The sequence below is a fragment of the Danio aesculapii genome, chromosome 5 (assembly GCF_903798145.1).
Source record: "Danio aesculapii chromosome 5, fDanAes4.1, whole genome shotgun sequence".
In the NCBI taxonomy this organism is placed as follows: Eukaryota; Metazoa; Chordata; class Actinopteri; order Cypriniformes; family Danionidae; genus Danio; species Danio aesculapii.
The window spans coordinates 47044581-47072209 of NC_079439.1; the positions used below are offsets into that span (position 1 = coordinate 47044581).

Sequence of the window (27629 nt, forward strand, 5' to 3'; positions counted from 1 at the left end):
ATCTATACTTTTGTTGTCAGTGTTACATTATTCTTCTGAAAACAGCTTGTCAAAAAGAGGTATTCCAAAAGCGAAATTTCATTTCATTTTATTATTTCATTTCATTTAATTTCGTTTTTTTATTTTTTTATTCATTTTATAATTTGTATTTTATTTTATTTACCTTGTTTTATTTTATTTCATTTCATTTAATGTAATTTTATTTCATTTCATTTCATTTTATTTTATTAAAATTTTTTATTATGTTTTAACATTTTTTAATTTTTTTTAAGCAATGTAGTTAGTCACAGAAATCAATTGATCAATTGCACACATCCTTACTGAATATAAAAAGTAAACACTTTTAAATGGTAATATTAGATGCATTAAGTAAAGTCAAGTAAGCCTTGATTCTATAAAAACTAAAATTGTAATATTAAGCAATTGGTTTACATTGCATTTTGTCTGTGTTTTTCTTTTATATATTGATCATGAAGAAGACACTAATTAACTCAGTGGTAGCAATTAAATGTAATCTCAGAGACAAAACTGATTGCTTTTCTGTGTAGACAAAGTGGTGTTTTAATTAAATCTAGACACTAGATTTTTTTTCTTGTATTTTTTATACCAGTTGTGCTTTTCTGTTTGATTTTCCAACAAAAAACATAATTCAAAATGATACATTTATATTTAAAAAAATGAATAAAATACAGATTTACACTTCATTTGTTACAGTTTTTCTCAGTTGCTTTGGAACTTTTTTCAGATCAGAATTGAATTTCTCAAAACACCCTGTTCAATCTTCACATTGTGTCACTTGTGCACATCAAAAAAGCCCTTTCTCAAGTTGCAAATGCTTTGGCACATCAATGCATTTGATTATGTTCCCTTCATTATCAATTGCTTTTGCCATGTTGTTTGAACAGTCTCACCCCCCAACATTTAAATTTTGTTCATGTCTTAAGTCTTTACATACAAAATGGCTGAACAAGTTGTCATAATATTTAGTCATAGTGCATATTTCTATACTTTCCATTAGACTTTTTATCTGTCTACAGTTGGTAAATTTTCTCCCAGGTGAGTCTTGAACTGAAAGGTGGTTGTCTTATGTGTATGTTTACTTTTGTTTTGCTATTTTTTGTGCTATGTAGTGCTGTTTTCTTTTCCTTTCTGTATCTTAATGACATGATCTGTCAACAAATTACACTACAAACAGCAAAAAAGATATAGTTTCCATCAGAACATCACTCTAGAGTACACTGTTATATTGACAACATGACTTAGTAATTTGACTGTCTTATCCATACATAATGACACAAGGACTTGTCATTTTGACAGCACTAACATGTTCATTGACACAGAAGTGTAGTTTTGAGAGATGATGAACTAAGAATTTTGAGCAAGAGACTGGCTTTTGCAGGTAATCCATGGTGTTTTGCTATTTGTACGTGCTGGTTTGAGAAATGCATTGACTGTTTTCAATTCTGATCTGAGAAATGTACCAAAACGACTGAGAAAAACTGTAAGAGAGGAATGAATTTAAGGGGATAAGGCGATTGTTCACCCAAAAATGAAAATGCACTTGCTATTTACTCACCCTCAAGTGGTTACCTTTATGAGTTAACAAGGAGATATTTTGAAGAATGTTAGAAACCACTAACCATTGACTTCCATGGTAGGAAAAACAATTACTATATAAGTCAATTACAGGTTTCTTGCCTTCTTCAAAATATTTTAACAGAAGAAAGAAAGTCAAACAGGTTTCAGACAAGTCAAAACAGATTTTTCAGTTTTGGGTGAACTATCCCTTCAGGAGAAGGCATTTCATTTTAGAGTTTTAGCAGTTAAACACTAATTTTAAATCATATCATTACCAACTTACATTTAGATGCATTTAAAAGTTCTTCAGATCAACATTTCTTTGGTTTCAAATAAGTCAGAAAAGTACATATAAAAGCAGTCATCTTAAAGAGATAGTTAACCTAAAAATGAAACATCCACTTTTGTTCAACAGAAGAAATACTCAAACAGGTTTGAAACAAGTGGATTATAAAAATAGTGACATATTAAATTTTTTTATGAACTGATAGACCCTCTCCATTGGCCTTGAGGATGTGCTTCTTTGCTTAATTCCTCCTTGTCTTGTCCTCTAGGATTGGTGGAGCGGTGCCCATCGTCTTCTCGTACTTTGCTGAGGTGCTGTCAAGAGAGAAGCGTGGCGAGCATCTGAGTTGGCTCTGCATGTTCTGGATGATTGGGGAGATTTATGCCTCTGCCATGGCCTGGGCCATCATACCTCACTACGGTCAGACAACCACAGCATCATCACAGTTTATTAATCATCATCATCATTACACAAGTTTGAATCGTTAGTAAATATTAATATTAATATATTACATTGTAATTTAAACAAATAATGCATGTATCAAACTGATAACTAATGTGCAATAATAACCCTAATAACAACCATAAATCTATATGTCTGTATGTAATATCTATAATCTATATGAAGTAACCTTTAATGTAAAGGTCTTTACTGGTCCCCATGCAAATCATTAAGATGCTTAATTGCTGTTTAATACTTTACTTTTTCCACATTTTAATATGTCCTGTTTCATTTCATCTGTTTTTCACAGCAGAATATATCATACATTTAACCATGGTTTTCTGAAAACATCCACTAAAATGTAATTCAGTGTATACTTGTAAGGTAATTTTTTTATGTGTCCAATATTTTTTTTTCAAATCTCTAGGTTTTGCTCCATTTTTCATGTTTTAGTTAAAAGTTTTACCTATTAAAGAGTCATTTGATTGTATTAGGTTGGGAACAGTCTTGGCATGACTTTACATAGTTACTTAAGACTGGGACAGACCAAGCCACCGGTTGGTCATTGGGCACATGATGCCTCTTGTCAGGTTAATTTTAAAACAAGTTGTCCTGGTTACTCAGATGAATTGTGTAGGTACAGTTTTAAGGAATAGCCATGTCAATAAAGGCTTTTTAATATTTTTTCCACATTTTTTGAGTGCCTTAGACTTACTTTTGCTGTTTACAAGTTGTTCTAATTCAGCATGTAGAATCGACTTAAGCCATCTGCAAAAGAGAGCTCTCTTATTGGTTATTCAGCAACAAATCAGAGCATGAGAACAAAAGCTAAAGTGACAAAATCAAGCAATTGTTCAAGTTAACACAGAACACAGAAGCTGATGGTAATTCCACTGCATTTCTCAAGTATTTGCAAAATATATGGATTACTATGGAATAAAATCACTGTCATAAATAGTTCGTGTGTAAATAAAATTTGTAAATAAAATTCACGCATCCGTAATTATAAAATCGTAAATGAAAACGGAACGTACTCGTAACGCACTTTTACAAGGGTACAATTTCAAAGTCTGTGATTAGAACAGACACAGATACGACATTTTCTTTGTCTGTTTGTATATGACTGATAAATTTACTATGGGTGTACTTTACAAACACGAAATACAGTTTCACCACGGACACGAAGTCCTGATTACGAGTATGAATTAAACAGCGACTGTCAAAATTACGTCACCGCTCTCACAGGCATTAATAAACAAGCGAGAGTCATCGATCACAAGGGCACGCCTGCTGGCCACTCGAGCTCCCACACACCGTCTCAGGTAAGATTTTTGTTATTCCCTCTTTGAGAAATGTCTGTCATGAACTGTAATAAAGGTTGAGACTTGATGAGGACCATTTTCGCGGTGTTTCTTGCAAATTTTACAGAATCAAAATTAAGAACAGGCCGAGGATAGTGAGCATAATGTAAGTTAACGTTACAGGCAGCGAGCGCAATTTAACTATAATATGACATCTGTTGATTAAGTAACCGTTTTTAACTGTTTAAGTAACTCACAAACACCTATAAGATCACCAGAGAACACAAACTAAATTAGACAGATATATCCACTATAGGTAGATAAAACAAAGAAAAATTGTACTCTTATTAATTAATTGGAACTTTAAATAAACCAGAATAAGCAAAATATAATGTGGTAATTAAACAATCACCAATATAGAACAAACACACACGGAAGGAGAGAAACACACAGAATAGTATAAGGCTAAATGGTAATATAAATGTTTATGGTAATAGTTTATTAATTATAATGATACAATATAATGTAACTAATAGTTTAATCAAGTAATATAACAAACAAATAATAGCAAATAACACAACAAACATTTATATTATTAGTTACTAATACCTTACTTTGTACAAATTTTAAGATAATATAAAAATGTATATCTGAACATATCATCTCATTTCCATATATCAATGAGGAGCTTAATTAATCAGCTTTCAGATGACATACAGGTCTGTTTCAGATGATTGCCCCTCATGTCTGTTTTTGTGGTCCGGGGTCACATATTTAATATTTATTTTGATTCATAGTCTCATAAAAATGTTTAACCTTACACACTTCTGGTATGCACAAACCCTCAAATATTTAAATTGCCTTTTGCTGATATCTTCATTACATAATAGAGCAATGGTTCATTAATCTGGCTTTAAAAAAGGTGACTTAATCAACAGATGTCATGTTATAGTTTAAGCCTGTAACAATAACTTTATGCTCACTATCCTCGGGCCCGTTCTAAATTTTGATTCTGTGAAATGTCCAAGAAACACAGCGAAAATGGACCTCATTAAGTCTCAACCTTTATTACAGTTCATGACGGACATTTCTCAAAGAGGGAATAACAAAAATCTTATCTGAGACGATCTGTGGGGAGCTTGAGTGGTCAGCAGGCGCGCCCTTGTGATCGATGACTCTCGCTTGTTTATTAATGCATGTGACAGCGGTGACATAATTTTGACAGTGGAGTGTCGCTGTTTGATTTGAACTCGTAATCATGTTGCCAGACATATTTACTCAAGCGAATTCTTCTGTGGTGAGTGACAAGTGCTGTAGTAATGGTACTAATCGCTGCTTTGTTTATGCTTTGAATGCCGGCCTCCAGATTTCTGCAACTCTCACACGGTCACCCACTGAAGCTAAGCAGGGCTGTGCCCGTTTAGAACCTGCATGGGAAACCACATGGGAAAGTTTGGTTGCTGCTGGAAGTGGAGGTAGTGAGATCAGCAGGGGGTGCTCAACGTGCAGCCTCCGTGGGTCCTAAAGCCCCAGTATATTTTTGTGGACTCTATACTGCTCAGTGAGCACCGTTTTTCAGATGAGATGTTAAACCGAGGTCCTGACTCTCTGTGGTTGTTAAATCTCAGGATGTCCTTCGAAAAAGAGTAGGGGTTTAACCCTGGCATCCTGGCCAAATTTACCCACTGGCCTCTGTCCAGTGGACTCAGACTTGGCCTACGCAAGGCAACAGCACAGTTGGTTTTTATCTTCACTAGTTGTTTGGCATTGGCTTTGGTGTGTACCGGCCTTTACATCATTTGACATTGCAGGCCACCATATTGTGTTAGTTTTAAAGTGCAGGTGACACCAGGGTGACCAGAGTTATGGTCGAGAGCCATGAGAATGGAGCAAGTAAGCACTGACGACTGTCACCTATGTGCCACAACGGTCTCAAGTCTCATGGAGGAGTGATAAAAGGAGGAATGACATCAGGGAGAGATAAGAGAGGACCAGGCCTGGGACACTTTATGTCTGATTTCTGTTTTGGCAGCAGTCGTCAATGAGGGCTGCAGGGTGGGTTTGTTTTGTGTTTATTAATTAAAGTTCTTTAAATGTTCATTTGTTCTCTGTTCATTTGTTCTGTTCTCTTGTTACTATAAAGCAATATACTACTTATCAGTGGTGCCAAAACCCAGAAAGATGGACACATTGTTCAGATACCCTCAGGGAGAATAGTGAGTTCTTGGAAGTTAACCAGAGTGGGAGAGAAGACTGTGATGTTATAAAGGAGGCAACCAAACAGGAGATGTGGATAGGGGTGTGATTTGACAATTTTGATATGTGAGATTAAAATGTTCCCACAATCTACTTTTAATGAAATATCATAGTTCATCATTTGCAATTCTGTACCAAAAGTGAACCGTACCATACCACTTTTTGGGAACCCTTTCTTTTTTTAGCACGACAAAATGGTACCAAAAAGCAGAGCTAGACATGCAGCTGAATGCTATTGGTTTACAGAGAAACGTCACTAGTACGTACACAAGCCAGGAGAATGAAAACAAAGGAACTGCCATTTTTAAATACACAGCCGAGACATTACATCATAATAATATATACATAAAATAACGAGCCATGTTCGACCCGAGCTTAAACAAACCTTGTCGTTGTCTTGATGAACAGCCACAAAGCCAAGAGGGACAAAATCTGTCACGTTTTTGTTTTACGAAGCTGTCTAAAGCATGAGCTGTTTCACTTTCTCCAAAGAGCTCACGGGACTAAATGTATGCTGTGTGTAGTTTTTCTGTAATTGGTAACATATTGGAGACTGAAAGGGTCTGTATGTGTTCAAATATGTTGCATTTATTTATTTTATATAATTGCAGACGTTACAGTAGGCTATTTCACACTACTGATCATTGATCTGCAGTTATAATCAAATCATGTTCATAGAAAGGTTAGTAATGAACATTTATACACAAGTATTTATGTGTAGAAAGCATCTGTTTTCTACACATAAAGTGCTTCTCATTTGATATGCAAGCTACCCGTACAGCTTTACTTTGAGAATGACATTGACTGAAACTTTCTGTCATACATCACGCCCACCATTGGTACCCTTTTGGCAGTGGAAACGCCAGCCTGGTAAAGGTGACCCGTATCAATCCATATAATACCGTACTGTACCACTCAGTGTAAATGGGCCAGCACATTCACATCAAATATTATCTCAGTTGTAGAGTTGAATCTGATTTCTGGGCATGTACACCTGAACTAGGTTATCTGACCTCGTCAGATCAAGCTAGATCTGTCATACCACACAAGATTTACATATAAACACATTTGCTATTGCTATTTGCTAGTAAACAGAGAGATTGAATGTGTGACTCAGGTCTTAAAGTGACAGCATGCTGCTGCTTGCCATTAGAGGATAGTGATAAAATAATAATAATAAAACTCAGATTTTAGGTAGCATTGTTGAGTGATACAGTATTTATTGTGAGTAATGGGTTCTTAAGAATTAAATTAGATCAAGATGTCACTATTTTAAATGATTGCGTAGTGATTCAGGATCTCATTGACGATTACATTGATAAAGGATTGGAAGACGGCAAGTGAATTAGCATTTTCATATGGCATCCACCTGATATTCTTCACAGATTCTAATGAAATTGTAGGAACCAGCTTTGTGTATATCTTGGCTTCTGTGAGTTGCTCAAGGGCTGCTGGAATGAGAGGCAGATGGTAGCTGAACTTAATGGTGGGATTGTTGAGACCTCTGTAATCGATGCATGGTGGTAAACCTGCAGTGGCAGGTGAGGTATAAGGCCAAATGAATCCATTAATCAGCCTCTTTAATGTACTCCTCCATGGCTTGAGTTTCTTGGTGTGACAGTTGATATACTTTAGTCTCAGGGGCATGGCCCTAGGCAGAAAGTCAATTGTATAATGCCATGGATGATAAGAAGATAATTAAGTGGCTTTGGATTTGCTGATCACCTCTATACATTTTTGGTGATGTACCTTAGTCTTGACATTGCTGTCGGGACTCTCAATGCTGGTCATCAGGCAGAGTATCAAAACTGCAATTCATTCAATGGGTTGAGCAGTAAGACCACTGTGTCAGCTCTCCATGTCTCCATGAAATTGAGGGATCATGAACCGCTAGGAAAGTATGCTCCAAAATTGCCTAGTAAAGAGTTGTGTCATTCCATGAAACATGATGCTCTCCTGATAAAACAATTTACTGTCATTTGATGCCTTTACCAATATAGATGTTGTTAACAGCTCTCATATAAACAGTCAGAACAATGGGATGTGTAGACCTCCTAAATAATGAGATTCAAAGAAGCCCCAGAGTCGATCAGACAAGTGAAGGTAGCAAATGTACTTTCAAAATGTGTTAACACTCACCTGGTCATAGTCAGCGGTGGGTTTCCAGACTTTTCTTTTCTTATGCTGAGTTTCCACTTCACAGTTTTAGCCCACAATTTCACTTGAGACAGGTTTTGGGAAGCCGCAGACTAATGCCCAAAAATTAGAGGCAATTCAGTGCCTCTGAATTTTCTAAGATGTGATCGGAGTGAATTGTCAATGTGTTGCTGATGCCTGTGAAATATTTGGCATGCTAAATATCTGGATTGGTTGACGATTCACTGACTGATAAACACATCACCAATGACCTACAACCAACAAGAGAGCAAGATACATTTATAGACCACAATATCAGGAACAAGGATTCAGTTTCGGAAAAGGCTCATCAAGAAAAACTTTGGCAGGAGCACCTATATCTTGTATTTTGGGTTGTAGCCTAATACAGCATGGTACCATTTCTATTCTGGCTTGAGATCTCTGATTTCATGTGATCCTGCATTATTTACATATCAGTTTAGTTTTGTGAAGTGTAGTTTCCACCTGGGGATACTCATCCCTAGGCCCCTAGAGACTTTGCAGCGCCATTGATGTGATCCAAGACCTGTGAAGAGATGATTCCAAGGTATCCATAATCCTGGACCAGGCCGTATCCCGAGCTGATGCTGTGGTAGTCATGGAGGAATGGAGTGCATGAGACTGATTCCTGAAAGACCACAATGACGGACAAGTTCCCGTATTGATCCTTTGGGCCAGCCTTACTCACACCTGCAGTTCTTGACGATGGACGTCCAGCTTCTCCAGCCTCTGAATGCAGCTAGAAGGCAGCTCCACACAGCTAGAATGCAGCTCCACACAGCTAGAATGCAGCTCTACACAGGAAGTTTGGCCAGAAGAATAATGGTCATGCCCAACAGAGCCTGGTTTCTCTAGTTTTTTTCCCTTTAATTCGTCAATTGTTGAAGTTTTTTCCTCGCCACTGTCGCCACTGGCTTGCTCAGATTGGGACATGTGGAACTGTGCATCGATGGATTTGCTCTTCAGTGTTTGAACTTTCAGCAGTGAAATTTAAATCACACTGAACTGAACTAAACTGAACTCCGAAATCTGGACTTTACTAGAACTATGTTAAGCTGCTTTGACACTATCTACATTGTAAAAAGTGCTATATAAATAAACATGAATTGAATTTATTGAATAGTTTGCAAGCCAGACAGTTTTATATAATTCTTTATAAGTCATGCGGTATGTAACAATAAGCTCCTTCCTCCAATCCATCATGCAACGCAAACACAGCAGCAACTGAATGCTACCCCTGAACGTCATACAATGTTAAAACAACTGCAATCCTACAATGTTGAAAGTCATGTAGTGTAAACTCTGTGCAAGTATTAGGTGCAGTCTTCATCAGATTATGAATGTGAATAGACAGGGTCCCAAAATTATATAAAAAGACAGGTCCTTACCCTTATATGCCAGTTCTTTTTGGAGTTGAGTGGTTAGACTCTGTCAAAAAAGGTCCATGATTGCGTTCACAGCCACTGTGGGTCTGCAAGAGTTCTAAACCCAATGGCAAATCAGAAGTAGAGCAGTCTTTTTGTGGGAGATTTAGTAGTTGGGATAAAATATTCCAGACCTCCACTGGATATTAAAACACTTCTTTTAGTTGCTTCCAGAAATAATCAAAGAATGAACCAATCAATGGATCACACTCCCTAATGGCTGCAGCCAATCGATTGCTTTGCCAGATAACAGTGACATTAAGAAGGTACATGTCTTTTCTTGCTTTCATTGTACACATTGGCTTGCAGGATGAAGCCACACCACTGATCAACAAACCCATTAAACATATCTGGAAGTGCTAGTCTTACCATGGATTGTAATGCAATCGAATGTAGTGTGTAAGATGTTTGTTTTCCAACTGAGGTTTGTTGAGTTGTCCTTTGTGACTCTTCAGCATTTTGCGTAGTAGGTGAATGGCACCTGTAGTTGAGAAATTTATCAGTGGTGAAGTTTTCTGTTATGAGGATGTGGCATCAGCTCAACAGTTGAATAATGAGATAATGAGATCAGTATCCCACCCTGCAAAAACTAATTTTATTAAGGTAACCCCCAAACATTGAGCTCCCTCCTATATAGGTGTTCTCACTTGTGACTGCATGATTTCAGGAATATTGTGTCGTATTTAGGCATTGAGTAGCTGCGATAAGCAGGAGACTCCTGGGTCTTCCAGGAGAAGTGCGATGTGTGCGCAATCTATAATCTGACTACATAAAACAGGCTCAAAACACGACCGTAAACAGAATAGACAGTCTGACCAGGCAAAAAGAGCAAATCCCAAAGTAGATGTCAAAGCATACAGGTCATAGATATGAAATGGCATTAAAAAAAAAAACACTCTGTAAAGCAGGTAAATTGGCAATATTTCACAAAGGACTGTTAGGCATGGCTGAATTAATAAGGCCATTAAACAGAAGTGCACTCAGCAAGGTTATAATGGTTTTGGATTTTTCATTAGTTTTAGTTTTTATTTCGTTTTGAATTTTTGTTTTCAAATTCAGTTAGTTTTAATTAGTTTTTAGAGGGAGATTTACTAGTTTTTATGAGTTTCTGTATTTTGAAATTGCTTCGTTTTAGTTTAGTTTTTATTAGTTTCAGTATTAGTTTTAGTTTTTTTTTCTAAATAAGGACATTTGTTAGATGCAATACTCAAAATCAACAGAATAAATATTGTTTAATAAACTCAGCCATACATTTTTTGAAACCTGTATTCAGAGGACACATGATCCCTACCATCTACCACTATCTACCATCTACCCATCCTCAAATTCAAATACAACAGCCAACAAGATAGCAGGCGCAGCCTTAAGTACAATATGTGTGCAAGGCTGCTTCTGAGGTTAGCTACACAGTAGGGGTGAAAAGTTTAGATATTTACAGCGGATGTTAGGACTCAACATATTAAAATTATGTAGTTAAAAATAGTAATTTCAGTTAGTTAAAACATCACCATGATCTGAAAAATGTCTTATACTGTAAAGTTTTGCAACCCAACTGAAGCATCAATCACTTATTTAAATTCCATTACGAATTTCTGTTATGAAATAAAATTACGTTTAACCAGAACCTCTTATTTAAGCCCTCGGTTTACCCGGGGTGCTGTTGTTCAAGTTTAGTTCAGTTACAGCAGTATTATCGGTTAACCGCTTCTCAAATTTGATCTCAGTGTAACGTTACTGTTCTAACAACTGAATAAGAGTATATTGGATTATTTAGAGTTAGAGGGAGGTATCAGGCTTGTTAAAAAGTAAGTAGTTTGGGGATGAGTGCTTACAGGAGACGCGAATCGTTTCAAATGATTCAGTTCGATTAGTTGAACTAGCGAACTCGCGATACAGAGATAAAACCCATTATTGGGCACAAACGTGTTAAAGTAATAGTTTTAAGTCTCTGTATTTAATGCTATCACCGTGCTGCTGTCATGTCCACTCGTTGTTTTTGTCGCAGGAGCAACAGCGAGGATGACTGGAGGAGAACTGGCTCTATCTGGCCAATAGCAGCAGGATTACAGACTCTGAGGTGCCGTACGGTATAGGTCAAACACCTGCAGTGCGGAGTAAATAGATTTTCTTCTAAAAGGCTTACAGTAAGATTATGTATTTAATACATTTACAAAGACGGAGATGAAGAAGGTTTTTGCTATAATTTTATTTAGTTTCAGTTAGTTTTGTAAGTAAACAATACAGTTTCAGTTGGTTCTAGTTTTCTGAAAAACTCTCGTTTTTATTTTTATGTTTATTTCAGTTAATGTAAATTATTTAAAATTTTAGTTTTCGTTTTTTTGTTTGTTTTCGTTAACTATAATAACCTTGGTACGCAAATGAATACTTAGATGAGGGCACCCCCTTTCGATATGGCATTACAACACTTAGCTTTTTATGTATATAAAGTACCATACTTGATGACCATACTTGTTGTCAGCTTATTAAATAGCCTTTATTATGCATTATAAAAGGTCATATTTTGGTTTTGGGGTCTCCAGCAAAAAGCTGATATGCATGCAATGTCAAAAACATTGTCCTTTATTATATGTATTCATTGTCCTATAATATGCATTTACAGTAGTTTTACCTAATTATCCCAACAACTCCTAAATGATTTGTCCAGTGATTCATTTGTTACCAAATCCCTCCTTTGTGTGATACTAATCTGTGCTGCTTGGTCTGATGACCCAGTCTGTTGCGATTGGTTGTCTTCATTCAATGAGAGACAAAGAGAAATTCCCCCATAGCTTATCAACATTGTTGAAGTAGTCAGAGTGAAAAGTAGATGTGTGAACCCAATGCAGGAGTGCATAAAAGCTATGCAGTTAAACACCAGCATATTGCTGTATTCTTATCCATAAGTAATAGCAACAACACATATTCAGTATTAATCCACACAACAGCAAAAGCTGAACTTTTAAAAAAAAACTTTACCACTGCATGTGTGCAGGAACAGCTGACAGTGACCGTAGAAATCGAACATATTTAAATCAGTAAAAGCGGCATTTTCGATGCATTTTCAACATGGCTTAAGACGCGATATGTGAATTTAAAGAGTCAATCAGATACAGTGCAAGCCATGTGGAGTGATTACAAGTAACAAACACAATTAAATACATATTTTGCAAGCTAGAGAAAGCAAGGAGGCAACCACTTTAATCGCACTTACACTTGTGAACTGGGGGAAGAAACTGATCCATGAACTGTGTACTGATAGTTTCTTTCAAGCTCTGGCAAAGTCCCATACATCTGATCTTCCCTTTAACAAACAGCCAATGAACCCCTGTTGCAGGGTAGATTATTGCATTAATCACTAGAACATTCACTCATCTTTAGTCATGATCAGTCCCACACACACCCGTATTCTGCTTACCGTATCTGGCACTTCATATTTGGTATTGTTTCGTGTCGACATCAATATTCAATTCAATTCAATTCACCTTTATTTGTGTAACGCTTTTACAATGTAGATTGTGTCAAAGCAGCTTCACATAAAATGTCATAGTAAATTGTAACAGTGTAGTTCAGTTTTCAGTGTTTAAGTTCAGTTCAATTTAGCTCAGTTCAGTGTGGTTTAATAATCACTACTGAGAGTCCAAACACTGAAAAACAAATTCAACGATGCGCAGCTCTACAGATCCCGAACCATGCAAGCCAGTGGCGACAGCGGCAACAGCAGAGAGGGAAAAAAAAACTTCACTAATTGGCGAAGTGAAGAAAAAAAACCTTGTGAGAAACCAGACTCAGTTGGACACGACCATTTTAATTTCTCCGCTGGCCAAACGTCTTGTGCAGAGCTGCAGTCTCAGCGGCGAAGGCTGGAAGCTGGCCTCAGCGAAGACTCGTCTGTCCCTGGAGATATGAAGAGGCAAAAGATCCGGATGAACAATGGATCATTTAAACAACTCTGAGTCGAATCTTTTACTAAAACATCTATATTTTTAAACAAGGTGCACTTTCAGCTTTAAACATCAGCTGGATGTTTTCATTCTTAGAGTTGTGTTGCACACTGCATGCAAGGTAATTTTCAAAAACTCATAATAGGCGCTCTTAAAGCATAATATGTTTAAGAAACAACCTGCAACCTGCATGAAATTTACTCTCTATATATTTACACACTCTTCGGTGGTTCCAAACTCAAGCTTCTTTTTTTTGTTGAAAAGACACAAAAGAAGATATTTCAAATAATGTCGGAAACTGGTGACCATTGAAATTCACTGTAGCAAAAACAAATGCTACGGAAGTCAATGGCTACTGATTTACATCTTTTTTTTCCAAAATGTATTTATTGTATTCAGGATTGTGACATGTGGACTATGAGTTTTTATTTTGGGTGAACTATCCTGTTAATTACATACAAATAAATGTAGCCTTACTGAGCCTAAGAGCCTTCTTTCAAAAATGCCTTTGTATGGAAGTACAGCATACAGAAAAGCCCTTTCAAAACAAGTAATTTCTCTCAGCAACCATCTCTAAAACACCTCTCAGACAGCGTATTCAGTTATGCAAGTAAAGCTCATATCTCTTTGAATGGAGAAACATCAAATTCTCCAAAGCTATTCAGCAAGCTTGCGATTAATCTGACAATCTGACAGCAACTGTCTCATGAGTGTTCTCTCTTCTGCTCAAACGGCATTAAAAAAGTTCTTTTTTTCAGACTAGACCAGCCAATGTGCACATTTACCGTTTTTACAAGTGCATACTACTTCAAAGAACACTAAAATCCATGACAAGCATGTCGTAAAAACATGGTTTATATGAAAGAAATAGATTTACCCCAAAATAATAATTAACTTAACACAAAATAAGGTATTTTGATGAACCACTGTAACTACTGACATCCATATTATTTGTTTGTCTTACTATAAATGTCAGTGATTACAGGTTTTCTTCAAAATATAGTCTTTTGTGTTCAACAGAAGACAGAAGGCAAGTTTATTTATATAGCACATTTCATACACAGTGGCAATTCAAAATGCATTACATGAACAGGGATAAAAGAGACAAGTATAAGAACATAAAAACAAATAATGAGAATGATTTAAAACAGATAAAAACATATTAAAATGTGTTAAAACAGGTTATAAAATAATGAAAAAGAAAAGAAAGACATAATAGTGTGATCTGTTAGACGTAGCACAGTGCTCATTCAGTAAAGGCTCAGCTAAACAGATGTGTTTTCAGTCTTGATTTGAATGTGCCTAATGTTGGAGCACATCTAATCATTTCTGGAAGCTGATTCCAGCAGCAGGGGGCGTAGTAGCTGAAGGCCTATTTACCCTGCTTTCACTGAACTCTTTGAATTTCTAGTTTATATGATTCTAAAGATCTGAGTGATCTATTAGGTTTGTATTTAGTGACCACATCTCTAATGTACTGAGGTCCTAGGCCATTAAGTGATTTATAGACAGGTAATAATACTTTAAATATTTTCTGAATGTAACTGGGAGCCAGTGCAAACACCTGAGGACAGGTTTGATGTGTTCTGATTTTCTGGTTCTGGTCAGAAACCTGGCAGCAGCGTTCTGGATGGGCTGCAACTGTCTGACTGTCTTTTTGGGAAGTCCAGTGAGGAGGCTGTTACAGTAATCCACGCTGCTGGTGATAAAAGCATGAACACGTTTTTCTAAGTCCTTACTGGAAGCAAAGCATCTAATTATTGTAATGTTTTTGAGATGATAGTATGCAGAAAATCATAAAAGTTTGGAACCTTTGGGTCAAATAGTAAGTACATTTTCATTTTTGGGTAAACTATTCCTTTTGTTAAGCAATTTAACTGTCAAGATAGCAAATCTGTTTCATTCACATTTAAATAAACTATCACAGGACACAAGTAGAGTGAGATTGTAAGCTCAGGTCAAGGTGTCTGTCTTTCCTCCAGCATGTGTGGTCTCTCTTCTCTCCGGCAGTGATGGCTGTGCGCGAGTGGAGAACAGCAGAGCTTTAGGTTAAGTGATTAATGTAGAAACAGAGCACAGCAGGGATATTTAAAGGATGAAGTGGCTCCTGCGGGGGGAAGGCACAGCCCGATGATTTATGAGGACCTCTACTCTGGAAATAAGCTGCACTCATCAGTAACGAAATGATGGAATAGAGGAGGAAGGGAGGAGGAGAGGAGTCTCTCGGCCAAAACGACGTCTGGAACAGACCGTTTTCACTCCTGTTGGTGGAGTTCACTCAGTTTTGTTCTCTGCGAACAGATAGTAATGAGGTTTTTCTCCTTGCCTTGTGAGACAAAGCGAAAGGAGCGCTTGATTTATGAATGGCCCTTGATGAAGCCTAGGCAAGGGACAAGCTGTCAGGCATACAGCGGCTAGGAAAGTATTATGGAGTCTAGCCTACAGTATTTTATAGTCTGCATGCTGGGAATCAATAAGAAACAATCATAAGCTGTGTGAATCGAGAGTCTGTGTGTTGTGTGTGAAGCAGGAGCTGCAGTCATAAATGTTTGGACATTTAATCTCCTTTATTTTAAAGTAGATGTTCATTCAGGTATAGTCCAGTCATCATTTACTGTGTCTCAGTACAGATATGTTTCCATTCTAGATATGTTCCAATGTTTATTCAATCTGAATTCATTTAAGTTGGTTATAATAATAATAATAATAATAATAATAATAATAATAATAATAATAATAATAATAATCTAAAAAAATTTAGACACTCAAAGCGCTTACACATTTTGGGGGGGGAATCTCACTATCCACCACCAGTGAGCAGCATCCACCTAGATGACGCGACAGCAGACAGAGTGATGAAGACAATTAGGATATGGGGATGGTTAGGAGGCCATGGAGGCCATGATGGACAGAGGCCAGTGGGCAAATTTGGCAAGGATGCCGGTAAACCTTACCTTATTCAAAAGGAATAAGTCTAGCTCAGACAGTAGAGTTTGATGCCAGTGATGCCAAAAACATGATTTATTCCATGGCATAGCAAGAACTTATTAATTGTGTCTAAATGTATTGTCACTCACTACTGATAAATGCGTTTGACGAAAGCATTAATGTAAATATAAAAGTGTAAGACTTCAACATTTTACTGTTCATTTTATCTGTAAATAGAAGTGAATAGTGGATGTATTTATAAATATAGGTGACTTAAAAATAATTCATTCTTGAAATTGCTTTCCAGTCCAGTCCATTGTTCCAGTAATTGTTTCAACTCAATCTCTTTGGAAATGCATGAATCAGACGTCAGTTTTTGTGAAATGTAAAATATATTGCCCAAGGTACTTCTGTGGCATGTTTCTGATGAAAAATCCACTAGAGGGCACTTTCTTATTTTTGGTGAATTTGAAATGCGTACATTTACTTAGGGTACAAGTTTTTTGTAAATTTCACATACATGTCCTTCTTATACACATCCACGACAAGGCATTGCTTATTGTACAGATCACTTTGCAAACCACTGACCTATAGACCTATAGACCTATCCCTAAACACAACAAAAACTGTTTTCAAAAGCAACCATAAGAGAAAAGCACATTGCGACCATGTAGTTTTACCTTGATTTTACATTGCTTTTATCTCTTTTGTGGAACCTCGCTTCACTGGCCTCAAACACGAGCATTCTGCTTTACAAATGCAACGGCATACAAAATGAGCAAATTGACCATGCTAGAAAAAGTTGTCTTACGAATTCAATTACAAATCATTGGCACAGTTGTTTTGTGGTATTTATTTGATGTTGTGGTAAGAACTGTAGAAAAATCATTTATTTGTTAACAATATGTCGCTTTAAATATCATTACTGTCAAAAGGAAGGCATTTTTTCCTCATAATACTGCCCTGTAGCATTCATTTTACTCAGAAACTGCAATCAAATGTACTGTATGTTGAAGTACATTTCACAGAAAATTTTGGCTGAAGCAGCGGGTATTCCCAATTAATCTGTAAATGCATAAACACAGTTCTATGTGACAGGTACTGTACCTCTCCTGAAGAGGCCTTCAAATTATTTGAAACATGATTAATGTTTGTGGTGCAGACAATCTAAATACAACACGTAAGGTTTGCTTAAATCTTTGACTCTACCTATGATTTATGATAATAGTGATGCTTGCCTCAGCAGTACCAGTTATAAATGAAATGTGAATGCAAATACTGTGGGTGAGAAATGGAGCTGTAAACTATGCACGGTGTTCTAGTATATGGGTAATGAATTGGCTGCTTGACATTTTAAAAAGCCCTTTTGCCATTTGTCACCTGGTTTGTCAATCCACACATAACAAAATGCCTTCAAAAAGTTTAAATTTACTCAACAGGCTGTAATCCATGTTGCTAAGCCGGCTACAGGCTAACAAAGACACTTAGCACACACATAATTTTTGATTACACTTTTTTTCACTGAACTCTAACAATTTGTAAGTATTAAATAAACATTTCTCATTAGTTTGTGTATTTATAAACTACAGTATATTTCTGTGGTAGACATAGTAAAAGCAGTTTTAAACCAACATACAGGCTTATTCTAAACATAGGTTGTTTCATCTTGCCCTAGGGTTGTCAAGAGACTGGAATTCAGTGCCAATCGATACAAAAATTTAAAAAACTTCCATATTCCGTGAATATTTGAGTGCTCAAGTGCTCAACAGAAATGACTGTGATTGGCCTTGAAGGTCATCAGTTCACCAATCTCACCGATGTTTACTGAGTGTAACCACAGACACAGGGACACTGGAGTGTTTTAATGCCATGATTCATCAGCGGATCGTTCAATGTCAGCTTCTAGACAAACCAGCTGATGTGTTTACACTCAGTAAAAAGCGGTGAGTTCGATAAACTGATGACCTTCACAGCCAATCACAGTTTAAGAACACACTTAAATTTTCGCGGAAAATTTTCGTTTTTTAAAATTTCAGTATTGATTGGTACCGAAGTTCAGTATTGTGACAACCATATCTAACCCTGTATACATTTCTGGAGATCGCGAGTTATGTAGCCAGAAGTACGCTTGGTTGCATTTCGTCTTTAAAATAAACAGTACGGGATGGTATGATGCCCTTCCTTTTTTTTGCTTACCAGCTGACCAGCTTACCTCTGTATGGATGGCTTTCCTGTTGTTACCAGTTTGTCCAAGGCGGGTCTGTCTGCGGACTGCAAGACGGGCAGAACATGAAGGGGCGTAACTTGTAGCATGTTAGAGGCATAACTTGAAGTTATGGAGACCCACGTTTCAAAACTATGTTGTCGGCAAGATGGCGCTGTACATCAGCTATTAACATCTACACCTACTCCACACCTAAACCCAACCATCAGTTATTAACTATACCTACGACACACCTAAACCCAACCATCATCCTTATTAATTTCTACACCTTCACCAACCCTAAACCGAACCATCAGTTATTAATGTCTACACCTACCCCAGCCCTAAACCCAACCATCATACTTAGTAATATATACACTTTCACCAACCGTAAATCCAACCATCATAGTTATTAGTGTCTACACCTACCCTAACCCTAAACCTAACCATCATAGTAATATCTACACCTTCACCAACCATAAACCCAACCATAATAGTTATTAATGTCTACACCTACCCCAACCCTAAACCCAACCATCATAGTAATATCTACAACTTCACCAACCCTAAACCCAACCATCATAGTTAGTAATATCTACACCTACCCCAACCCTAAACCCAACCATCATAATTAATGTCTACACCTACCCTACCCTAACCCTAAACCCAACCATCATAGTTATGAACGTACAGCTGCAAGTTGCGGAGGCTTTCATACATGATGCGCTTGCCTTTATACTGTTATTTGGGAGTTTCATGGTGGAGTTGCTAAAAGAATGAATATAAGAATACATCAAATAAATAGTTTGTGGATAAATTTGGAGAAACCTCATGAAAACATTTGGTGAAAATGTTCTCTGTTAAGTATTTCCGCCATCTTGCTAACAACATCTCATTGTGACATTTCGCATGGTTCAATGGGATCTCGATTACTGCAAGTTGCTCTTTAACTTACTACAAGTTACGCCCCTTAATGTTACGCCCCCCTCTTGCAGTCTGCAGACAGATACACTTGGTTTGTCCAGTAGCTCACCATGTACATCGAGTTGACCACGAAGACAAGGGTTAAATCCATCAAAGAACAGTTCTAGAAAGTTGGCAAGACAAAATCAGAAGCCAAAAAACAAAATAAACAAGTAAATAACAGGGTGAGAAAACGTGGTAAAAATCAGGTGGGAGCTTTTCCTTTTTTTTGGATTGCATTTTAAAACTGTTGGTTGGATTTAGGGAGGTGGGTGGGCACTGGTCAATCAGTGCTTTTGAAAACACTATCTTTTGGGTTTAGGGAAGGAGGAGGATGGGTCAGACGATTGGTCAGTCAGTCAGCCAGTCGACAGCGGCTTCTGGTGGATTTACGCCAGAACAGCAAATTGTACCTCCTGGGACATATTTAGCACTCTCCAGAAATGTACATAATGGTACGTTTTCAGAATGAGCCTCAGTTGGTTGAAGCAGTTAGTACCGAACTAAAAGTATTGGTCATAATATGATGTGGATGAAATGTTTGAAAAAATTAATGACAGTTCTGAAACATTATGAAAACAGGAATACTTCGTCTAGAAAAAAAGAGATGTTTTAAACTTTCTAAGAACATTCAAAAAATAATATTATATAATGTAAGTCGAACATTAAGGGAATATTTTAGAACTTAAAATTGTAAGTTGGATATAGCTTTTTCAATTGAACATGCAGTGTGTTCTCCCTAATGGAATTGACCATGTTTCATTACAGTAAAAGTAATTGAAACATGTTTTTGGCAGATTACAATTTGTATAACCACAGTTTTATTATGGTTAAACCATTGGTTAATTTACTATGGTTAAACCATGGATTAAAAACAAAATTATTGGTGAAGGTTTATTTGTAGTAAAACCATAGTTCATTTTGTAAAGGCTGTGATTGCCTTGTTTGATATCAAAATGAAGTTTCTGCTATGCTTGCCCTTGAAAGCAGCTCAGTAGCTTTCGTAAAAGAGCAACAATGCAAATGTACACTCGAATGGACATGTTTCATTACAACATTTACTTTCACAGTTTGTGTAAGTGTGTCGTTTTATTTGCATTAAAGCTGGCTGTGGTCATGGAGCTGCTGGCAACATGAGCATAAACGGATAGTACTTTTATCTGCTGACTCAGTCGCCCGTTTCCTCAGTCAATTATGCACATAATCTACGTAATGAGATTTCCAATGACATGGGCGAAACATTAACCCTCTGGGCTTGCCTGCTGTTGCAATCGCAGCTTCATAGCTCTCAATTATACTGCAGTATAGTGTTACCTGCATTATTTACCACAGAGATACGCAAATGAACACACAGAGAGAGTGCTTCATTTCATCCTGCCGCATCCTTAATGTCTCTTTCAATCCCATTCAGACATAAATCACGTCTTCCAGCTGTAAACACAGGACTTAGCATAGCATACTATGTGTACTATAGGATTAAATGTGAACTATATTTATTGTACATTTTGTTGTTGTGGTTGTTGAGCAGTTATGTTAGGCATGTTTTTTTAAGACATGGTTTATATTGCATGTAGCCTGTCTATGTAATGTTACTTTAAAGTTCCATGGATTTTATATATAGAGCCAGAATAACTAAACTGTGCACAATTAGCATGAGATCACAATATCATAAGTGCTACTGGGATTTTAAAGTTTTGCTGGTGTTTCTACTGGTAACGGATGAATGAAAGAACAGATGCAGCAGCTCATTTCCATAATGGCCAACACTTACTCCTGCATCAACTATCAAAGCAGTCTAATAAGGGTTATGACCTGAGATGTGTTGCATAAAGCGGCTTTGAGCTTTTACCCAGGCAAGTTCACGTTTAGTTCGAACAAACCCTGAGTTTTCAGGCTCATAAACGTGGGTTGGTTTACAGTGGGTTTTGTCAGCATGGCAATTATGCTACATGGCATTTTTTCTGGGTTATAACTGATGCAATAAAGCCACTTCCATTCCCTGTGTGTCTGTTTTGAACGATTATATGAAAGTAACTCCCATTACTTTCATTCAAATTAAAAGCCTTTTAAAGTAATTGTCTTTGGTTGTTAATCAATTATTTAAGTTATATAAATTATACTATAAATACCATGGTTAAACTAAAGGTACTTTGTGGTTACCATGGATTAAAAACAAAATTATTAGAGATTTATTTGTAGTAAAACCGTAGTGAATTTATGTAAGGGCTGTGATTGCCTTGTTTGATGTCAAAAGGAAGTTTCTGTTATGCTTGCCCTTGAAATCAGCTTAGTAGCTTATTCATTTAAATATAGCAGTATCCTTCTGTAAATATAGCATATATGTGAAAGGGGAAATTGATATGTAATGAGGTACACCTTTTTATTCTCTTTTCTCATTGCACATCTTTAGGTTTTTTTTTTCTTTTCTTAGTAAAGTGTACTTGCAAGCTGAAGTAAATCTAGCCTATGGTTTTTAATGTCTACAAACATTACACCCCTACTCTCTGTATCAATCCATTCATCTCCCTCATTGCCTGTTGTGTTTTTAAAGAACTTAATATTTCTCCAGGTATTATGGTTTATCTGTTATTTGAAGCAATGAAAGACACATTGAATACAAATGAATCAGACATTAAAATACTGTATATTAGACATAAAGTAGACATATTAGACATGATGTAGAAGTACAAAAGACACTATACGGAGTAACCAAAAAGCTTGCATTTTGGAAGAGTTATTGTCAAACAAAACACAGATGTTTAAATGCATGACTATGTTCAAGGCATGTGGCACGGCTTACGGTGATCACTCGACACAGAAGTATAATTCAGCCTTTACAGAGTGACATAACGAGACCAAAACATTTTCAGCTCAGAATATATTTACTGCACACTGGGAGCCCATGACAGACTTAAAGCTGCTTTATGAGATTTCAGAAACCTGGCTAACACCACTTAACATTACAAATGTAGAATAGTTGTGGATAGCTTTTGGTTTGCCTGCACTTAAGGATATTATAGCAGAACTGAGAAATCCTGTAGCTCAGTGGACTCTCAGTGGGCTGTGTCCGAAATCGTCCCCTATACATTTAAATAGTGCACTTCTTGATGGAGCAGCCATTAGTCAAAATACATATCAAAAAATATTGTACATGATTATGTGGTAAAATGGCAACACGGTGGCTCAGTGGTTAGCACTGTTGCTGCACAGCAAGAAGGTCGCTGGGTCGAGTCCAGGCTGGGCCAGTTGGCATTTCTGTGTTGTAGCGAATTAGCTCAAAGTGAATTGAAAATTCATTTGAACGGGGCTTCAAAAGAATCGACTCTTTAAATCCTAACAAACGAATCACCCAGCGATCATTGGAATGGACAGTTGACTTCAATTATGGCTAATGCTATCAAAAATAAAAAGCCTGTTTAAGCAGGGTAAAAACATCGACATTAGAATCATACACATGCACAGGCACCTTTCTTTATACAAAATGAAATTTTATTGACTAATCTAACAGAAACTAACACAAACACACATTCATAAAAGTGTAGAGAAGAGTAAAGAAAGAAAAATAATAGTTTGAGAGAGTGTAAGGATGGAAAAACCCTCGGATTTTGTAAGACCAAACCAAGCGAACCAAAAATAATCAGTTTAACCCTTCTATGGTCTCTTCGGGGTTACATTTAGTTTACACCAGTTCAGATGTAGACTGTGAAGAACTCCCTCTGTTGAGCTGGTGCTCAGTTCTTTGTCCTCGCGAGGCTTGGAGTGGGGTGGAGTCGGTCATTTCAAGTTTTGAAGCGGCAAGAGGTCTAGTCGTGTTGACTACTGGTTTCGAGGCACACTAAACTTAACTAGACTCTTGAGGGAAAAGAAAGAAAGAAAGAAAGAAAGAAAGAAAGAAAGAAAGAAAGAAAGAAAGAAAGAAAGAAAGGTATCGGAGATGGGAATATCTGAGCTTTGTGGTTAACCCATTTTGTCAGGGTCTACACCAGCTCCCTGGAGTTCTCTGGTGCTGCGTCCCAATTCGCATACTTATACTACAGTAGTATGTACTTTTTTGTGAAGGGAGAAGTACACACTTTTGAGTGTGTAACAAAAGAGTATGCAAGCTTTTGGAACAAACTACTTCCTCGTTAACAGATCGTTGTGTTGCTTAGTTACGAGCCCTGTCAGTCATCCACAAATCATCCATATTTCTTTCATATTTAATTTCCCACCTTATTGGAGAAGCAGCAGCAGGTTTATCTCCCATTCATGAGTCTTTCATGCAGAGAAATCTCCTCAGGTCTTTGGATAATTCTGCATTCAGATGCTAATGTCCAAACACGTCTTTATAGAAGTTCAGTATTGTTGTTGCAGATGAAATATAACACAGAAAACGTAATTGAAATATGTTCCAGTGGGCTAGATATTAATTAACAGTCATACAAACATCTTTACCGAAGCCTCTCTACTTGACTGTTGGTCTCGCGCGTCCATCATGTTTGTAGTTTGTTTACGCTTTTCACCCGCGTTTGTAGTTCTAATCAAATTCACGTCCTACGCGCAATGTATTGTGGGCAATATCAGTGGTTAGAGTATGGACGCTTCTACACTTCGAGTTTTTACCGGAAATAGTAAACCATCCGGGGACCTTTGGCATACTCTTTTCAATACTACGATTAGGGACATACTAATTCTACTGTCAAATACTATTTAGTATGGATAGTATGCAAATTGGGACACAGCATGGGTGTTCTCCTGGATTCTAGTTCTGTGTTCACTCTGGTCTGGGCAGTGGCCTTAGATAACAAGCTTTTATAAGGATGGTTTTGTACCCACCCTCCATTTTAAGTTTTATATAACTACTTCTAGAGAAACGGAATATTAAATGAGAAAACAGTGGGCGTGGCTTGATTTTTTTTTCTACTGCGACCTGGTTGGATGTAGTAAAGTAGGCATTTCATTAAGACAGGTCTGGAAAAGGGTTTAGGGAGAGTTATAACAACATAACAGATACCGCCTTCTCACCATTTCTGTTTTTTTGTCAAAACTGACAGTTGTAGCAGCTTCGGTAAACAAGTTAGTCCTGCACAATTCCTAAGATACGCGTAATCTGACAATTTAACTGAAAACAAACAAGCAAAAGTGCATTTTCAGATTTCAACTAAAGATTAGAAGGATGAACAAACTTTTTTTTTTCTTAATGATATGCACAGATTAATTGTCCACCACATAACTGGCAATGTGAGCTAACAAAATCATATGGTTTGTTTTGATTTCATGGGGACTTGAATTTGTAATTGAAGATTTCTGATGACTACAATTTTTCAAAACAGTCAAAAGAGTATCAATCTGTAGATGTCAAATAGACATCAAGGTTTGATATCAAATCGTTTAGCGTTTTAGATGTGTTTTGACATCAAGGTGCCATGCTGGGTTCTTTTTTGTGAACTAATATCATCAACCCTTTTATTAAAGAAAACCTGACATACTGTATTACATACATTAAACTTGCAGATCTTCAATTCCAGTGCCTAGAAAAGACAAAAACACCAGACTCAACTCTTCTGTAATCAATCAATGTTGAACAAATGAAATGGATGCATTTACTCAGCCTGTAACCACTATGACATGCCAGCAGCTATTGATAAATGTTAGCAGTTCACATGCTACAGTCTCACAGTGAGTGCTATCAGCCGAAACCCTTTGTCTGTTCAGGATCAATAACATGAGCAATTGTGTGATGTTTTCCTCAGGCTGGAGTTTCAGTATGGGCTCAGCTTATCAGTTCCACAGCTGGAGGGTGTTTGTGGTGGTTTGCGCTCTTCCATGCGTTTGTGCCGTCGTGGCCTTAACCTTCATGCCGGAGAGCCCACGCTTCTACTTGGAGGTGAGGAGCATCTCAAACCAGGTCAAAAGGTCTAATGAAAACTCCATTAGCAGATAGAATGCAGAAATGTACATCTGCAAGACATATTTCGAAGAGCGTTTGGCTTGGAAAACATCTGCTGTGTACAAACATCTGATAAACATCTTTAAAAGGTCTGTTTTATCAACATTCTAAATAATAAGCATCATAAAGACATATTCTAAACATCCACTAATATAGGAGATGCCTATAAATAGAAATCCCCAAACTGTATATACAGGTGAAGTCAGACTTATTAGCCCCCCTTTGATTTTTTTTTTTTTCTTTTTTAAATATTTTTCCAAATGATGTTTAACAGAGCAAGGAATTTTTCACAGTATGTTTGATAATATTTTTTCTTCCGGAGAAAGTCTTATTTGTTTTATTTCGGCTAGAATAAAAGCAGTTTTTAATTAAAAAAAAAAACATTTTAAGGTCAATATTATTAGCCGCTTTAAGCAATTTTTTTTCGATAGTCTACAGAACAAACCATTGTTATACAATAACTTGCCTAATTACCCTATCCTGCCTAGTTAACCTAATAAACCTAGTTAAGCCTTTAAATGTCACTTTAAGCTGTAAAGAAGTGTCTTGAAAAATATCTAGTCAAATATTATTTACTGTCATCTTGGCAAAGATAAAATAAATCAGTTATTAGAAATGAGTTTTTAAAACTATTATGTTTAGAAATCTTCTCTCTGTTAAACAGAAATTGGGGAAAAAACAGCAACTGTATGTACATGTTATTGAATTGGCCACACAAGACTTGACCATGCATTTTAAAGTGAAAAGATTTTATTTATTTTTTAAACTTATCCTTGACTATAAAGAATATGTTATTGCGACATTCTGCTTTAAATTATATTAGACAATGCCTTCTTTCAAAATGTACATTATTGGTCATTTTCATCTGAAAACATTTTATCAAACGCATTCATAATTTATTCCTGTAATTCAAAGCTGAATTTTCAGCATCATTAGTCTGTAGCGTCACATATTTACTGAAATCATTTCAATAAGGTATATGAAGAAGGGCTTTTAATTTTCAATAACCTGGGTCAAGCGCTTCCAGGGAACTGTATACAGTTACAAAATAGGCATGTTTAAGGTCTGTTTTCTTTATAAATCTACCATCTCCACTGATAGATATACGATATAAAGTGGGTCTCAGAATGTGCAAAAAATTAAATTACATTTTTCCACGCCATGTCTTGAAAATATGAAAGTTTATTTTTCCCCAGTATTTTCAATAGAGTTTCTGCGCTAGCCTGCTGAGCCTGACAGCGCGTACATGTAAAAGGCCTTTCATCTCGTTTTACGCTTGAACAACTAAATGAATGCTGAAGTCTATTTAACTGATTAATTACATTAAAACATGGATGCTGTAAAACTGAAAAAAGTCACTTTAAACGTTCACCAGAAGTTTATCGGTATGGGAAGAAACACTAGCTGTGCATATACCCTATATACTGATTTGCTGCTCTGTCATAATTGTTTCTGCTTCATTTTTTTTGTTGAATTCTTAATTCTTAATAAAACAAATAAAAATACTGCATTTATTTGAAATAAAATATTTATTAACATTATACCTGATTAAACGTATAATCTACCCATGGTATTCGTTGTAAAATGATGGTTGTATGAATTGTAATCAATATGCCAAGAAAAAACATGATTACTACACCTTTAACATAGTAAATCCTTGGTTTATTTTTAATAATTCCTTAATAAAGAATGGCCAAAAAATCAGATATCAGATATCAAATTGCAAATTACAAGTTATTAGAAGATTAAAAGCACATCAGTTCAGTTTAATTGACTAAACTCAGTGAACATCTGAGGAAACAGGCTGACTGCGTGGACGTGACTGTCTTTGAAGCTAATGACGTGTGTTTGTCGTGACTCTTTCGTGGCAGTCGAGGTGGGCGTCTGTCATCCAGCGCTGCGGTTTCCACTTAATCCACTTAATCTCTCTGAAATGTTTTTGGTTCTATCCTTTCAGGTGGGGAAGCACGACGAGGCCTGGATGATCCTCAAGCAGATTCATGACACAAACATGCGTGCGCGTGGACAGCCAGAGAAAGTCTTCACCGTGAGTCGATTCCCTAACTTTAAGCTGCTTAGAGCACCGAGCATGCTTTAAAGTTGCTTTAACTCATGAATGATTGTCTCATCCTGCGCTCTATGTGTGCTTTACTGATGTTTTTGGTGTCATTTACTGAGCCTCAGAATTAGAGGCAGATTGCAGC

At 36.7% G+C, this 27629-nt stretch overlaps 1 protein-coding gene across 1 annotated transcript in view; it reads left to right on the forward strand.

The window, feature by feature from the left end:
- sv2ca (synaptic vesicle glycoprotein 2Ca) overlaps positions 1-27629 on the forward strand; it is an 80075-nt gene that overhangs the window by 44623 nt on the left and 7823 nt on the right. Inside the window, exons 4-6 of the mRNA XM_056457018.1 lie at positions 2133-2284; positions 25229-25362; positions 27383-27472. Of these exons, the coding sequence (XP_056312993.1) occupies positions 2133-2284; positions 25229-25362; positions 27383-27472 (376 nt within the window). The remainder of the gene's footprint in view (positions 1-2132; positions 2285-25228; positions 25363-27382; positions 27473-27629) is intronic.